We start from the raw sequence: 17,977 nt of genomic DNA, 5'->3' as shown, positions 1-17,977 counted from the left end.
AACCTCCACCCCTTACCCAAGCTCTCCCTTTGTGAAACACAGCCATGCCAAGCCACAGGTGGCCAGGTGCTCTGGGCTGAGGGCGGTAGCCATTGCAGATTTTCCAGGACCCAGACAACACACCCCTTGGTCTGGATGGATTATGGCAATAAAGCGTCCTTCAGTCAGTTGGCTGGGCCTGCTGGGTAGTCCCAGCAGCCCTGGGCTTCTTGATGAACCTGATTCTGTACATGTAGGCAGGGGCTTGCACCCTCAGGGAGAAAGTGGTCAAAGAGGGGGGTATCTAGAGGGATCTGAGGAGGGTTCTAGAATGGAGGGGTTGTCTTGCTGCACAAGCATTTGGGGATTGACTATATTTGGTAGCCAGGACAACATGATTGCTCTTTCTTGATGACCTTGTTTCTTTAATCTTGTATTAAATGTGTTTCTCATGACTGAGCTGCAGGTATCCTGAATCCCTCAGTGTATTATTCTACTTCAGCAGCACAGAGGGTGGAAAGTGCGCATCTCTGTCTAACGTAAAAGGAGAAAAGCCAAAAACCTCTACAGATTATTAAAGTGCTCAAGGCCCCGTTTTTAAAAATGCACACGAGCTCTTGGTGATTTGGATGCATGGCTGGGCCTGCATTGGGTGGGCTGTCGTCTTTTTGCATGTTGGGTTTCTTTGGGCCCTTGCCTGAGTCTGCAGCATTCAGAAGAGATTTTAGGGAACAGAAGTGGAATTCAGGGGCTGATGGAGCTGGTTTCTGTAGGCCACTTTGAGCATCATGGCTGTTGGCTGAGCGTGATCCAGGAAAGGATGGGACTCCATCTTCACACAGCCAGCCCCCATGCGCTGGTGATGAGACCACTAGCCCTGGGGTGGGAGGAAAAAAAAAAAAAAAGAGGCTGCTGAAATTGTATCACCTGGCTGGACTAAAGGGCAGATTCATACACCCTTTCTTTTCGGAGTCAGTGATAGTATGTCAACATAACAGAAAAAAATTTTTTTAAAGGAAGTTGTTTGTAGTTTGATGAACCCCTGTCAACCCTTGCTTAGTCAGTGGTTCTGCTACCAGACCACTTACTAAGATTTCCTGCTTTGGCTGGTTTTGATTTGACGTTGTACCACGATCCACTAGCATTTTGAGAAATGGGTCAAATAGGCAATTTGCGTATTAAAGTCAGACTCCCTGCTTCCTAGAAATTCTGAATTGTCATCAGTCTTGGAGCAGGCTGTGTTTTCTTGTCCCATTTCTAGTTAATGCTATTTTTTCCCCTCAATTTTAACACCTGTGTTTAAGCAAAGGTTGTGACATTCACGAAACCACTCGAAAAAAAATTTAGACTTAATCTCCAGAAGTCTTCCTCTGGATTAAGTTGAACCAAAGATTGCTCTCTAAGGAGTGAAATTGTCTTATTTATCTCAAGGCCCTCCCCCGCCCCTGCCCAGGAGAGGTTTCCTGTAGGTAGTGGGCCTGCAGTGTGGTGAGGAAGCACATCTTCTCTTCAGATGCCTCCCTTACTTGTTATTTTTGCAAAGCCAGAGGAGACAAAGAAGGGTCTGATGTGGCCGCACATTTCATAAACAGTATGTGGAACCTTCCTGGTGCAGGAGCCTGGGGTCTGGACTGGCCCTCATCCTCATGCCGACCTGGGCCGGCGTCCACAGCTCCCACTGGGCTTCCTCTGGTCCCTGCTCTGAGGACTCTGGCTCCTCAGACCTCAAGCTCCAACTGTGTGTTCAGGTAGGGGTGTCACCAGCAGCTGGGGAGTGGCAGGCCTTGGAGCGGCCCGCCCCTGTGTGCGCCCTCTCGCAGAGGCTGCTGCATTCCTCTAATGGTGTGTCTTTCTGTATGTGTGTGTGTCCCTGCCCACAGCGCCAGAGGCCTCGCTGTGCCCACAGCACCATGCAGGTGCCCCACTGGGTCAGAGTGAGGAGCTGCAGCCGCTGAACCAGCGCCATCCCTTCCTGCCGCACCTGGGGCTGGCTGCCCACCCAAATGGGGACTGGTCCCAGCCCTGCCTCACTTGTGACCGAGCAGCCCGAGGTGGGATGGTGGTTTGTTCTTCTCATTCCTAGAGATGCTGTGCAGCCTGCTGGGGGTGTGCGTGCCAGGCCAGTACAGCCAGCTCTCTTCCTGCCTCACTCTGGGCCGATCCGACCCAGGGTCCTTCTCCCCTGTCCCAGGACCTGTGGCCTGACCTTGCTCCCTTCCCACGGTCACACGTCACCTGCTAGAAGCTCTGCTGAAGGTGCATAGGGGAACTGCTATTTGGGTAAGGCATGCGGTGTCCCCACGCCCTGAGAAATTGGAGGCGGGCTCTGTGTCTGACCAGACAAGTGTGGCAGTGGTATGTCAGACCACATGGCTTGTTGAACCAGAAATGTGTGGCTTAAATTTCACATGCCAGACAAGCACAGGGTCCTCGGTGCATCCTCACTGGAGACTCATCGTGCCCATGGCAGAAATATACACCTTGCTGTGAACAAAATGAGACGGTCTTGCTTCTCAGTGATCCGCTGTCCTTTCTAAAATCCCCATTACCGTGTTGACAGAGAGTTAGCTGTACTGCAGTTCTAGGCTGTGATGTGTGAATATACCTCATTCAGTGGGTGACTAAAAATGGGTCTTCTCTTTTGGTTAATTACAAATGTGTCCTGGCCAGAGTCTACAGCTGCTGCAGGTTAAACTGGAAGCAGATATTCGCTGTTGTCTACTAGAAAATGCCCTCGGTATGGTCTGCCTGCGTTCCCAGTGGGCACAGCTCCCTTCTGCTTTTACAGAAGGGGCTCCGATGAAGTGCTTTTATGTGCATCCCTGATAAGGTGCTGCCTCTCAGCCCTGGAAACAGTTGCTGTTCATTCATGCCTCATTAATATTACAGCTTGTTTGATGTGGGTGTTTGTGTGGTCACTGTATTTAGCTCTGGGATGTTTTCCCGTGTACCCTAACAGTTTACACAGAATTTTGACTTATTCTAAGTTGACGTTAGGGAACATAACAAGCATCAGCTTTGCACAGTGAAGAATGTAAATGGTCAAAGCCTGTTTGAAAGCCCGCCCAGAGGCACCTGCGTTCACCCTGTCTTCCCACCAGATACTCAGGGATGTTTCTGGCCGGTTCCCAGTGTTCACAGAACTCCATGTTCTTCATCTTGCCCATGTTCTGCCCATTCAGTGACTGGTTGGGGTCTCTCTGAGTCTTCAGTGGCTAGTTTTGTGTTCCCTGGCCCCCATCTATCCTGTTGGAAATTTGGGTATTAAGATCAGGCCTGGCAGGCCTATAGCTGGCTGCCTTTACCAGGCCTCACTCACCTGTCTGTCCTTCCACTGTGGCTCATGCAGACTCCCCAGAGTCAGAAGGCCCTGGTCCTGCTCTTGCCCCTTACCCTGGCCCCGCATGCACACACATCTGCCAAATTGTTTCAGGGAAAAGCCCATGAGGATTTCTCCTCTCCCTCAACTCTTTGGTATGAGTTAGGAGTAATTTTCTTTGATGGTCTCTTATGCCGCAGCTGGGTTTTGGGCACATAGTGTTTCCTGGTGTCAGGCTTCATCCTTGGCCTGTTGAGTATGTGCGTCCTTCTCCATACCTCACGCTCTCCCACATGGCGGGCTGGTTGAGGGCGGGGCACTGGCCCAGATTCCTTTTCTGTTCTTAGCTCCTTACACAGTGTTGGGTATAAAGTAGGTGCTTAGTATGTGCACACTGGCCTACTTGTCTTGAACCCACTAGCTTGAAATCCAGCACAGAAAAGTAAGAATGAGAGTGACCACTGGGAAATGGTCTCGAGGAAGGGAGGCTCCTTGGAGGCATGTCTGTGACGGGCACTCCTAGAGCCCAGGCCCCACAGGGGAAGGCCACAGGCACAGGCCCAGGCTGGGCTGGGCAGGGCCGGGGCCCAGCACAGGGTACCACTGGGGCAGCTGTGCTCACAGGAGAGCAGCTAGAACTGGGCCGTGGTTGCCTCAAGGAGAGCTCCCCTTCTTGCAGTGTGCCACACTTGTCCTCTGTGCCGCCCCCCAGCTGCACCTGGGGGTCTAACCTTGGAATCTCCCACATTCTGCCCTGCATCTGTGGTTCCTTGGCTTCAGTCCAGTGCTGGCCTTCTGATTGGTGTCTTTGCTGTTAGCCTCCTCATTCTGGTCCATCTTCCATTCGTCCCCCATACTTGCGTTTAAAAAGGATGCTCTGGTCCCAGGTCTCAGAAAGCCCCTTTTGAGTCCCAGAGATCCCTGCAGGGTCCAATCGGATCCTTTGACCTAGCAGGGAAAGCCCTTCCTGAGTGGACCTTGGTTACCTTCCTCCAGCTCTGTCTTCAGATACCTCCCCCCACCTACTCCATGCTGATTCACATATTCCTACAAAAACACTCCTGACCTTCTCAGAGCCCTCTGTCTGCTGATGTCTGCCTGCAGGGCACAGCTTCAAGGGCCTCCCCTCTTCAGTAGGTCTTCATAGGGTTCCCCTGTGTGCCAGGTACTGTGCTAAGCACCAAGCCTAGACCCCTGCCTTGTAGAGCTTACACGCTCATGGGCAAGGAGACAGTAAACATCATAAAGCATACAGCATGTTAGGTGATGTTGTTATTGTTAGTTGCTGTCAGATCAGCTCTGACTCATGGACAACAGAAGAAAAGATTGCCTGGTCCTGTACCGTCTTCACAATTGTTGATATGGTCAAGTCCATTGTTGTGGTGACTGTACATTTTGAGTACCTTCCAGCCTCAGAGGCTTATCTTCCAGCAAGCATTATGTGAGACAATATTCTGCAGTGATCCATAGGGCTTTCATTGGCTAATTTTCAGAAGTAGATTGTCAGGCCTTTCTTCCTAGTCTATCTTAATCTGGAAGCTCTGCTGACACCTGTCCACCATGGGTGGCCCTGCAGGTGTTTGAAATACTGGTGGCATAGCTTCTTCCAGCATCACAGCAACATGCAGGCCTCCATACTATGACAGACAGACAAGGGGTGGTAGTGGTGGTGGGTGATATGTTCTCTGGAGAGCAGAAAAACAAAAAGTCCAAGGAGAAGGGGAGTGGTTTGCAGTATTAAATGGGGTGGTGAGTACAGGGCTCACTGAGCAAGAATTGGAGGGGGAGGAGTTAGCTGTGTGAAGATCTAGGAAAAGTGTTCCTGGCAGAGGGACAGCAGTGCACAGACCCTGAGGTGGTCTAGAGCTGGGGGATGGGGAGAGGCAAGCGTACCCAGAGTGGTGCTGGTCGATGGGTAGGCAGGACTTCTGAAATGCGGTCACAGACCAGTACCCATGTATCAGTGCTGGGATGCTGCAGCAATGTCAGGGGGTTGTGAAAATTTCTAGCTACCTTCAGTGTCTGTACTTACCTTGTCAGGACTGGTCTTGGGCCATGGCCCTCCTTCTGAGCAGGTTCATGTAGGCCTTCTAGAGACTGAGAGTACTGTGTTTTTATTTGGCGTGAGATGGGAGGCAGGGCAAGCTTTGACCTGAGGAGTGACTTGATCTGATTTGGAATTGTAGGGACTAAAAGGAACCCTCTGGCTGTGCTTGGCAGGGGCGGAAACAGGGAGATGAGTGAGGAGAGTGTTTCACTAGTCAGGTGGGAGAGGGGGTGGTGCAGACAGGAGAGTGGCTGTGGAGGCTTGAGAAGTGGTGGACTCTGGGTATGTGTAAAGGAGCACCAACAGGACTTGCCAGCAGACTGGACATGGAAGAAAAAGAGGAGCTCTGAGGACCGGGGACCGAGTGTTGGAGGGTGGAGCTGTGGTTGCCTGGCCTGATGGTGGCTGTGATTGGAGCATGTTTGAGTGGAGGCCAGGGGTTGCCCTTTGTGCATGTCAGGGTGTCCACTGGACATCCAGGTGGAGCTGTGGACAAGGTCCTAGGTGAAAGTGGAGAAATGCTCAGGTTTGTCATGCATATACTTGTTTAGTTTACTGAAAGGCAGTCATGGCAAGGCATACAAGGAAGACCTCCAGACATCTGTTTAGGATTGGGAGAATCAGAATTCACAATCACAATGTTGGTTCAGTAATTAGAATCCACATCTTTAGACTTCAGGCATTTACCTTTAATGAGTAGTCTAGGGTTCAGGCTCGTCCACGGCTTGAACTTGGAGGAGGTGCTCCGTAGCTAGAGTTCGACGTCAGATGTAGCTGGCAGTATCTCAGCAGGCTCTCAGTCTTCAGAGAGAGAGAGAGAGAGAGAATGAGAGAGAGACCTTCTGCCTCTGCATTCTCTTGGTGAATGTGCCAACGCCTAGGTTTTATATGTGATTGTTTTACCTTGGCCCGTGATGATGAGGGCCAGGTGATGACAAGCTTAATCGAGACTAGTGCCTTACATCTTTTTTTCAGGGTCAGCCAAATGGTATACTATTGCAGCTTTCTTCAAGATTAGAGATTGAGCGGGTTGTTAGGACTACACGTATGTCTTAAGGTCCCTTTACAGAAATTTAACTGTATGTTACATTTTCTTTATCATAGCATGCAGGTATATGGCTATCTTAGAAAGATTGTCTACTAGGTAACCCACTTCTGTGTTTGTTTCTAAAATCACATTTTGATTGACTTAACACGTGTGTGGTTTGAGAGCAGTTCCGAAAGCACAGTGTGTGTGTGGAGTTTATAGCCGCCAGCTTTGTCTTCACGTGGGCTCTCATGCTGACTCCACTGCATGGGGTTCCTGGGGCACCGGCCATGCCCCCCTGTGAGGTGGTCCCTTGGCTCCCCCACTCCGGGTGCCCTCTTTTGGACCCTGGCCCATAGGCAGGCTTGGAATTGTTTGTAGGCTGGAGTTGTGCTGCCCAGAGGAGGCCTCGAGGCTTTGCCGAGGTTCACACAGTGGTGGCAGCCGCTGGACGTAGAGACAGCATGAGCAGCCCACCTGTTACCCCTACCCTGGGCTCTCTCGTGTGCAGAGCTGGTCATGGCACCCAAAGAATGTGGAGAAATTGCAGATGTTCTTGGGTGGCAGAACCCACATCGGAGGCAGCTGGTGGGCTGGGAAGGTTTCTGTGAGTTAGGGCAGAAGCTTGTGGGCACGTGTTTTAGTCATCTAGTGCGGCTATAACAGAAATACCACAAGTGAATGGCTTTAACAAAGAGAGATTTATTCTCTCACAGCCTAGGAGGCTGGAAGTCCAAATTCAGGTCATCAGCTCCAGGGGAAGGCTTTGTCTCTCTGTGGGCTCTGGAGGAAGGTCCTTGTTGTCAATCTTCCCCTGGACTAGGAGCTTCTCTGTGCAGGATCCCTAGGTCCAAACAAAGGATGCTTTCGGCTCCTGGTGCTTCTTTCTTGGTGGTATGAGGTCCCCCTGTCTCTCTGCTCCTTCTGTCTTTTATATCTCAAAAGAGATTGGCTTCAGACAGTCTAATCTTATAGATTGAGTCCAGTGTCATTAACATAATTGTCACTAATCTCATCTCATTAACATCGTAGAGATAGGATTTACAACACCTAGGAAGATCCTATCAGATGACAAAATGGTGGACAATCACGCAGTACTGGGAATCATGGCCTGGCCAAGTTGACAGATTATTTTTGGGGGACACAATTCAATTCATGACAGCATGTGTACTGGAAAGCTGATCGCTGCTGTCCTAGCCCTGGTTGGCCTCCATAAAGACTAGCAAGGAAAGGGAGAAGTGTCCAGCTTGGCATCCCTGGCTCCATCTGCTGACCCTGAGTCACAGTCTCCAGAGGTGGCCATAAGCCGGTGCTGTGTGGATGCACCATAACATGTTGTCCTGTGTTGCCTGGTGCCTCAGAACTCCTGGTGGGGGTGCAGCTGCTTGCATTCCTGTGCTTAAAAAAAAAAAAAAAGGGGGAGGGGAGGGAAGGAGGACACCAAACTCATCCTCTCATGTGCTCAGGTGGATTGGAACCAACATGAAGGCCCAGTGGTAGTGGGGCGGCCGTGGCAGGCTCTGCAGAGCAGGGTACCTGCCGGGGCCAGGCCCTCTCTCCTGACGGCCCCCTTGTCTCAGGGGCACCTCCGTTCTCTGCCTGGGGCAGAGCAGCCCTCTGTGATACGGCATCAGGCCTGCTCCTGGGGCGGGAGGTGGGGGGAGGATTTCTGAAATTCCTTACTGCTGGCCTTGCTGTGGAAATCCTGGTGATGTACTGGTTAAGTGCTATAGCTGCTAACCAAGAGTTTGGCAGTGCAGATCCGCGAGGTACTCCTTGGAAACTCTGTGGGGCAGTTCTACTCTGTCCTGTAGGGTTGCTATGAGTTGGAATTGACTGGACGGCAGTGGGTTTGGTTTTGGTTGGGTTGACCTCGCTGTGGTAAATTATTCCACCCCTGCAATGATTACCAAGTGCTCATGGGAGGTTATGACCATATCATTTATTTGCTCCACCTTATTCTAGCAAGGATTTGTGCCGACTTAAAAAACACATGTAATACGACAGGGTTAAATAGGTACTAGAAGAAATTGGGGTAAAAGGAAAATTAAGAGTTAAGAAAACAAAATCAAGCCACGGTCAGGAAGCTGTATACAATTGCTGGAGTTGGATCCAAATCTGGCTCTGACTTCTCAGCCCCTAAAGCCAGAGAGGAAGCCTGGTTTGTTTCTGGACGAGAGTCTAGGATCCAGGTGGGGGTACGAAGAGACCAAGTTGCTCATTAGGCCAGTGGGTATGCATTACCTGAGAGCAGCTGGCCGGGGTCCACATGGAGGAGAGCTGGGGAGAGTGTGTCCTTGGTGCTCCCACACAGTGATGACCCCTGGCTAGCCTCCCCAGCACGCTTGAGGCCAGTGCCGAGCCCCAGAGCTTGTGTTTTAGGCAGCAGCTCTCTGGTGGCCCAGCAGAGTCCAAGAGAGAACTCGGTGTCTTGGGGCAGGGAAGGACGGCATGGCCACCTCACTGCTCTTCAGGGTAGCCATTCCTTCCCAGCTGTTGGAGCCTCTTGGAGAACCTGAACACCCACATGCCCACCCGGTTGTGGGGTATCAGGATGTCCCTGGGTTCTGAGCCCTCTAAGGATGCTCCAGGGGGTGGCCCCCCCTCAGCAGGAGCTGGGGCAGACTGGGGCTATGCTGGCCCAGCCCCAGGGGTGGGGCCGCAGGCAGAGAGAGCTTTTTGGTAAGAATTAGGCATCCAAGAGAGTACTACATGGTTTGTTTTTGAAAACTTGAGGATGTGGGAAGATACATTGTTTAGAAATAATTGAATCCCTTCCATGACCTGCAGAAGCCATCCTGAGGTGTGGACCTTGGCAGGAGCTGGCCATTACGCCCCTGAGAGTGTTGGGGTACTGACCCCAGAGGTGCAGCTGAATGGGACTGCCCAGGAAGGGGTGTCGGGGTGCAGTTCCCAGTGCCAGGAAAGGCAGGTATAGCCTGTGGAAATGTGGGAAATGGGATCCATCTGACATGCCGTTTTGCTGGCACAGATGTGTTCTGTGAGCCCTGGACCCTGCACCTTTGGCAGGAGAGGCAACTGCAGGGCGTCCACATAGCACATACTACACTCCAGAGAGGCCATCTTTTCCAGTGGGAAATAGCCACAGAGGAATGCCAGCAGCTGCACAGGACAGGACAGCACAGGACAACGTGTTATGGTGGCACCAGGCAGCACAGGACAACATGGTATGGTGCATCCACACAGCACTGGCTTATGGCCATCTCTGGAGCCTGTGACTCGGGGTCAGCAGACGGAGCCAGGGATGCCAAGCTGGACACTTCTCCCTTTCCTCACCAGCCCCTGTTAATTGGGGCTTCGATATGGACTGTTTGGGTTATGGGGTAGCTGAGCTGCTGGGGAGGCGGCTGCCTGAGTAAGCAGAAAGTGTCAGGATAGCGCCTCCTGGTGCTCTGCGCTTGGTGCTGTGGAGGGCTTCCCTTGTTAATCCATTTGCTTCTCACGCTTGTGGGAGGCAGTGGGCAGGGCAGGTGTTTTTAATAGATGAGGGACCTGGTTACTGGTGCAGTAACTCGCTCAGATCTACCCAGTGGTAAGAGATGAAGTTAGAATTTGAACCCATTTTTTCCAGAACTCTGGTTCTCTTTCCCCAATTTTTCAGTAGAAAAAAGTAGTTTTTAGATGCTTCTTCAAAATAAATACAGAACGTAGACGTATTGCAATTTCAAGATTGTGTGATTCATCTCATGTAATGCTTTTTTTTTTTTTATGGTTTTTAAAAACAAGAACACCTATGTAAACTGTTACATAATTGGGACACAGATTTTTATTTTTTTATTGTGGTAAGTACATATATAACAAAACATTTGCCATTTCAACGTTTTTTTACATGTACCATTCAGTGACATTGTGTTCAGCGTGTTGTACAGCCATCACCACTATCTGTTTCCAAATTTTTCCATCACCCTGAACAGAAACTCAGTATCCCCTAAGCAGTGAGCCCTTCTTTCTCCTACCTCTCACCCCCGATAACCACAAGTAAACTTTTGGTCTTTATATACTTGCCTATTCTAGGTATTTCATGTAAGTGGGATCATACAATATTTATTCTTTTATGACTGACTTATTTCACTCAGTGTAATGTTTTCAAGGTTCATCCACGTTGTAGCATGCATGAGGACTTCATTTCTCTTCATGGCTGAGTGATATTCCTTTGTACGTATTTACCACGTTTTGTTCATCCATTCACCCATTAATGGACATTTAGGTTGCTCCCACCTTTTGGCTGTTGTGAAAAGTGCTGCAGAACATTGTTGTACGCATACGTTTGTGTTCCTGCTTTCAGTTGTTTTGGGTATATACCTAGGTGTGGAATTGTTGGGTCATATATATATATATATTTTTTTTATGGTAATCCTATGTTTGAATATTAGAGGAACCGCTGTACTGCTTTCTACAGGAGCTATATACCATTTTACGTTCCACCAGCAATGGATGTGGGTTCCCATTTCTCCACATCCTCAACAACACCTGTTATTTTCCGTTTTTTTGTTATAGCCATCTTAGTGGGGGTGAAGTGATACCTTCATGTGGTTTAGATTTACATCTCCCTCCTCTGCACACATGGGGTCGCCGTCAGTCAGAATCGACTTGACGGTAGCCACAGTAACAGTGACTAATGATGGTGAGCCATTTGTTTTCCTTCTTTGGTGAAATGTCTGTTCAGGTCCCTTGCCCATGTTTTAACTGGATTGTTTGGCTTTGTTGTTAAGTTGTAGGAGTTCTTTATGTGTTCTGGGTATTAGCCCTTATTAGATATATAGTTTGCCCAAATTTTTCCTGTTCTCTAAGTTTTTTTCTTTACTTTGTTGGTAAAGTCCTTCGACGAACCAAGTTTTTAATTTGGATGAAGTTCCATTTATCTGTTTTGTCCTTGTTGCTCGTGCTTTTGGTGTCATACATATCCAGTAATCCATTGTCAAAAACTAGGTCCCCAAGCATTATCCCTGTGTCTTCTTTTAAGAGTTTTACAGTCTTAGCAGCTTGATCCATTTTGATTAATTTTCATATATAGTATAAGGTATGAGTCCAGCTTCATTCTTTTGCTTTTTGAAATCTGGTTGTCACAGCATCATTTATTGCAGAGACTGTTCTTTCCCCAGTGAATGGACTTAGCGAAAATCAACCATCAAAAATTGACCATTGAATGGCTTTATTTCTGGGTTCTGGATTCTGTTCCTTTGGTCTATATGTCTGTCCTTATACCAATACCAGACTGTTTCGATTACTGTAGTTTTAGACTGTGTTTGAGATTGAGAAATGTGAGTCTCATACTTTGTTCTTCTTTTTCAAGATGGCTTTGGCTATTTGAGGAACCCAGATTTTAAGAAGCTCTTCTGGCTGACAGAGAGTGTACGATTGTCCTTGGCATTTGAAGCACAGCTATCAGAATTGCTGGTGGGGGAATATTAATTAAACAATTAAAAAATAAATAAAACCAAACCTATTGCCATCGAGTTAGTTCTGACTCATAGTGACCCTATAGGGCAGAGTACAACTGCCCCATAGAGCTTTCAAGGAGCGCCTGGTGGATTCAAACTGCTGACCTTTTGGTTAGCAGCTAAGCTCTCAATCACTGCGCCACCAGGGTTTCCAATTAAATGATAGACATTATAAATGACTTCTGCCATAGAAAAGTGAGATTATGCATAGACTACTTACATCTGTCTGTCTATCTCAGAGCATTCTTTACAGAGTAAGTAAATAGACCTTTATACTGAACTGTCAGTAAGGGTACCAGGAGAAGGAGTGGAATTGTCTTCAGTCTGCTTAGTCCCAGTCACATGGCTGCTGGCGGCATCTTTGGTTCACGGATGCTCAGCACACTGACTGCCAGCTCCAGTCATCAGCTTCAGGGGGTGTCTAGAAATTATAGAAACAAACAGGAGGGAAGGTATAAAGATAGGTTGTTCTTTGTATGGAAAAGTAGGCCATGCACCTTAAATATAATCTCTCTGTATATCATGTTGTCCTGTCTTATTGTCTTCAGTACACTTTTCACTATCTGAAATAATCTTTTTGTTTATTTTCTGCCCTGCCCCCCACCCCACTGAAAGCAGGAACCTGTCTGTCCCTCATGCTGTGTTCTTAGCACTCCTAGCACAGTGCCTCATCTGCGTCCAGTACCTGTTACCATCCAGTCAGCTCTGACTCATGGTGACCCCATGTGTGACAGAGTAGAGCTGTGCTACAAAGAGTTTTCAGTGACTGGTTTTTCAGAAATACGTAGCTAGGCCTTTCTTTCGAGGTGCCTCTGAGTGAACTTGAACTGCCAGCCTTCCAGTTAGCTGCCAGTTGCATTATTTAACCACCCAGGGATTCCTGACCCTGCAAGGTGCTCAGTAAATACTTAGGAAATGAAAGAATACTACATAAACCTTACTCTTTTTCTGGTGGTGATGTTTTTGTCTGCCTCATCTCTGCAGGTGTCTGCCCCAGGCTTGATTGTTAGTCTTTTGAAAATATATTTTGTGGACTCTTCTGCAAGTGCAGAAACATTTTATACATTGGTTTAGTTTCTCAGTGCTCTGCTGCTGAGTCTAGCACCAGCATGATTCATAGTTGTTTGTTTCGGCTTTTGTTATAAAGTGCTGTTCTTCATTTTGCCAGCTGCCTTTTTTTCCCCCCAAACCACTGGAGTCTCTAGCTGTGACCTGTGAAATCTGGCCTCTGGGGTGGCCCAAGGGTCCAGGTCCCCCAGTGATTACAACGTGCAGCCAGGGTGAGAAGCTCCATTCCAGGCAGGTTGCACGTGGGCTGGTGATACACCAGTTTTCCCGTGAAAATGAGCTCTCAGGAAAGCTGGTTTTACTCAGTTGAAAGATTCTTCCCCCGCTCTTCAGCCGAAGTTACAGTCAGCAGGTGTTACTTCAGCTTTCAGGAGCTGGAAATTGATGTTGCAGATGGAATTATTCTTCGGTCCTGACTGCTACTGGGAAAGCTTAGTCTAGCTCTTAGCCAGACAACCAGCAGCCTCCTGGTGAACTCACTCAGTGACCCATCTCCAAAACCCTCGCTGGTGAGTATGGCGTGGGCGTGAAATAAGAAGCTCTACTATAGTTTTTTCATTATAAAATAATGCATGTCCGTTCATGATAGTTTAGAAAATACAAAAAGGCAAATGTCCCATAACGTTACTACACAAAGACAGCTGTTGTTCAAATGCTGCCGTTTTCCCTTCTGGATTTTTTCTACATTTTTCTTTTATATGGTTGCCATTGCACTATAAATGCAACTTTGCCTCCATGCTTTTGTCTTGTAACATCTTAACAGAAGCATTTTCTCCAGTGACTACGTGACTTCATGAACATTTTAGCAGCTGCACACAATATTCCAGGGCAGAGCTGTCGGCCAGCCCGTCGCTCCTCTTATTCATACCTGAGTGGTCCAGGCTGGTGTCTTGGCTGCCTGGACTGGGGCCCCTGAGGTTGGCACCTCCTGGTTGTACAGCTTTGTCATGGCCATCTGTGTGCAGAGCAAGCAGGTATTTAATCTGGTGGTGAGTTGAAGGCCAGATTGAGAGCCACACCCCCAAAGACAGCTGTAGTGCCGGATCTGAACCACAGGTGGTCTGAATAGCATGACGTGAAAACCAAACACACCTAATGTTGTACCATATACAGGTAATACAGCAGTATTGTAGACGGGTCCTCCATAGCCACCAGCCATTCTCAGACACATTTTTCAAAATGTCCGTTTGCTCATTTGCTTGTTTTTGAGCATGTATGTGCCAGACAGTGCCAAGCTGGGGCACAGCTCAGCAGCTGAGATCTTGCTCCAGGGGCTCTAGGTAGGAGAGTCCGACAAGCCAGCAGTGAGTGAAGGGGAGTGACCGGGAGGGCAGGGTAGTGGGGCAGATTTCTGACCACCTTTGAGCTGCTCTAACCCGTGACAGCTCTTCTCCTGTCGGTAAAGGAGGAGGAGGTAGGGAGTGGGTAAGTGGAGGAGCTGGGGCCCCCAAGCCACACACGGTTATGTAGCTTGACTTTTTTCACCTAGCTTTTATATGCAGCTTCCATGTTGCCACAGAATTACACTTGTTTCGAAGGTCAGTTACTCAGCTCCTCTCAACTGAAGTCTTTTAATCTCTCCCAGGCTATGGTCTAAATGGGATATACTAACAGGTGCACCTTGCACACGGCCTTGCTATAGGAATGCTCCATAAATGCCCTATTCATTGTTGTTACCGTCAGGGTTGTTCTCAGGCTCCCAACAGTGTAAATGATGCTGTGGTAAGCTTCTTTGTGCAAGAAGCTTGTTCTTAAGGATTTGCTGAATTATTTCTTCAATGTAGAATTCCCAGAAGTGAGATTAATAGGGAAAAATATATGAACATCTTGAAACATATTGCAACTTGCTTTCCAAATGGGTTGTGCCAATTCACTGTGCTCCCAGGAATGGACAAGAGTGCTCAGCTCGTAGTTCCCGAGCCTGAAGGGAGACTGCACTTTTTTTGAGATCATTACTAATTTAATAGGTAGAAATTATTACTAGATACTAATTTTATAGTTTCTTGTTTATAAGTATTACTCTAAGAAACTGCTGTCGGCATTTAACTTCTTCAGGTTTATGATCGAATTAAAATCAGAGAAATTCTGTCTTTGTTAAAGTCCATGCCTACTCCTGCATTTGGTTCGGTGCCGACCCACCTCTGCTGGGATCTGCTCCTTGGCTCCGCTCTTGGCTGCAGAGCTGTGGGTGCTCCTGGGGCACACTGGCAGGGCCTCGCTTACTCATGTCCCCACCCAGAGAAGGACAGGTGGCAGCTTCATTAGCTCTCTGTGGACAGAGTGACAGGCACCACGTAGACCCTTGGCCCAACAATAGACAAGAAGAAATTGCTTAATGTTCAAGCCCTCGCTTCCCCACCTACCAAGCGGAGAGTCTTGCCCTGAGGAGGGCTTAATCTATGGCCTGAAGAGAACGGGACACACTCACTTTTTAATTTCTGATGGAGGATGGGCTGTGAGTCATCCAGATGGCCACAAGGACTGCCTCTTGTCTTTACCCCACCCTTCCCCCGTCCAGCCCTGCTCTGGCCTAAACGAGGTCATTCTTAGGGCTGCCTTCTTTCTCCCTCACTGTCCCAGGCACCGGCAGCCTCCTGTGTCTGAGCAGCGTGGCCAGGTGAAGAGAGGCTAGCAAGCCTGTTCACCTCAGCCCTTCCCCAGTCCCCTGTATGCCCTTGGTGCCCTGCGGATGCCCCAGGAGCCTGAGGGGGGCCTGTCTGCCCCAGAAGCACCCACCAGGGGCTGCCCAGCTCCAGGGGAGGGAGGAGCCTCTTAGCCCAGCAATCTGTTCTGAGAAGCTAAGCAGGCCCCACGGAAGCTGTCTCTGCCTGCCTCAGGAGCAGGCATCAGACCCAGCTGTGGTCACATTCTTACACCCATCTGGGTACACTGAAGCAGCCAGGGTAGGGTGGGGCCAATTTTGAGTCCTCTGCCTGCAGAGTGGGGCCATGTTGCTGGCTGTGACAGGGCCTCTGTGGACCCCTGATCAGTAGAGCTGGCTCAAAGCCAGCTGCCCTGCCACATTGTGAGCTGGGACGTGACTGAATTTGGGTCTCAGTTTCCTCGTCTGTAAACTGAGGTGGCAGTACCAGGATTGGAGGGTGGCGGTAAGGATTGTGTAGGGGACGGATGGGACGGATGTGACGGGCATAGCCCAGGCCTTAGCACACGTATGCCCCTGGGGGTTATAGCTGTTAGTGGTTTTCATTGGAATCTAACACTGAAAAGTGAGCCATTCCATCCACCCACAAAGGTTTGAGCTCCTGCTCCATGTCGGGACCTCTGCTGAGCACTGGGGCCCTGCCCTCCACAGCTAAAGGGAGCTAAAGGGAGGCCATTGGGGCAGGGCTGGGGGGCGAGGGGACCAGGTGAGCAACCTCGGAAGGTGAAGGTTCCAGGGTGGTTCCTTGGCCTGCGTGGCGCGGGTGGTGATGCTGGTGATGCTGGTGGTGTGGGGTAAGCCGGGTCAGAAGATAGCTCCAGACACTTGAACCATCGCCTTACACATGGCACTGCTCACAGGGAGGGGCTGCATATTCTCCCAGGGAGGGTGGCCACAGAGAAGGTGCATTTATGCTTCCATTTTCAGGTGTAACAGCATCTCAATTGAACATATCCAAAGCCCACCACTTCTCACCCCTTCAGAGGTCCTGAGCCCCTCTTGTGGCCCTCTGCTTACTTCAGCCTCAGTGGGTGCCCTTTGCCCAGTGAGCGGGCCTGCGCCATGCTCATCTCCATCAGAGAATCCTCCCCTGACCTTGAGACTAGCGTGTCAGAGCTCCCTGCCCTGGCACACCGCCATCCTCTGTGCTGTGTCTGACTCACTGCCTGACTGTAGCATTTGTTTGTTCACTCTCCTCTCTCCTGCCTGGAACACAAGCTCTGTGGGAACAGGATTTTGGTGCACACAGGCATAACTGACCTTTAGGGACTGGGGACAGGAGTGGACTCAGGATCCTAAGATGTGGCTGTGGTGAGCAAGCCATCTAGCCTCTCTGGGATCTAGCTGCCTCATCTATGAAAAGGGTTGAGAATCAAGAGCAAGACCTTCACGGCCAGACTCTGCCTCTCAGCGGCTGATGACCTGGGGCGAGCTACCTTACCTCCAAGAATCAGTACTGATCTGTAATCCTCACAGACTGAGGATTCATTGAGATACTAGTCAGTGTTGGTAAGTGTCATGTGCCAGACACATTAGCTCATTTAATCTTCACGGCACACCTAGGAGTAGGTACTCTGTCTCTATTTTGCAGGTGAGAAAACTGAGTCATGGAGAGTTTCTTGGCCTAGGCCAAGGCCACATGTTAGTAAGTGGCTAAGCCCAGATTTGAGCCCCAGCACTGGGACCTGGGGGCTGCGCTCTCCATCCTGTCCTGTGCCTCCTCTCTTCTGCTGGAAAGTCCTGAGCCTTGCTCAGACCAAGGTTGGAAGCAGCGGCATCACAGCGCAGAGCAGATGTGGGTCCTTGTGGGTAAGCATCAAAAAGAAAAAGCACATACGTGCACACACATGCATGCACATGCACACATGCACGCACACGTGTATGTACACAGCACACAGACGCACATGTATACATGAGCGTACTGGAGCATGTGTGAAAACGTTTTTCTGTATGGAGTCACAGGAAAATGCTAACAGCTGTTTCCTCTGGGGAGAGAAATGGGGCAGGATGAGAGGAGTGGGTCCACTTTTGTTTTATGCTGAAGTATTTAAAAATAAATTATGGCCATCATGACATTCCACCCCTAAATACCTCAGGATGCATCTGTGGGAAGAGGATCATCCTGTGGAGTCACAAAACCATGATCACACCTAACAGGACAAATAGTTTCTGAACGTCATAACAGCTCATATTCAAATGGGGCCAGTTGTCCCAAAAGTGCCTCCAAGCTGGCCTGTCTGACCCAGGACCACCCTAGAGCCATGTGCTACATCTGGTAGTTCTGCCCTTTGTCTCATTGTAAAGCAGTTCCTTTTCTCATGGCCTGATACCCTAAGAGGCCGGGCTGGTTTCCTTTGGGTGTCGCCAGGTCTGGATGTGCCCCCTGGCTCCCTCGTGGTGGAGGTTAGCTCAT

General features: G+C 49.4%; 1 protein-coding gene across 10 annotated transcripts in view; it reads left to right on the top strand.

Moving 5' to 3' along the window:
* The window catches only part of EPN2 (epsin 2), a 111,811-nt gene that overhangs the window by 59,504 nt on the left and 34,330 nt on the right, over positions 1-17,977 (top strand). The window contains exons 3-4 of one of the 10 annotated variants that reach the window (XM_049874697.1): positions 1,860-2,030; positions 2,869-2,871. The exons of the other annotated variants lie outside the window; for them this stretch is intronic. Coding sequence (XP_049730654.1) covers positions 1,860-2,030; positions 2,869-2,871 — 174 coding nt within the window. The remainder of the gene's footprint in view (positions 1-1,859; positions 2,031-2,868; positions 2,872-17,977) is intronic. 10 annotated transcript variants of the gene reach the window in all.

Source organism: Elephas maximus, chromosome 2 (assembly GCF_024166365.1).
Source record: "Elephas maximus indicus isolate mEleMax1 chromosome 2, mEleMax1 primary haplotype, whole genome shotgun sequence".
NCBI lineage: Eukaryota > Metazoa > Chordata > Mammalia > Proboscidea > Elephantidae > Elephas > Elephas maximus.
The sequence above is the reverse complement of the archived record's forward strand: the minus strand, read 5'-3'. Positions and strand labels throughout refer to the sequence as shown.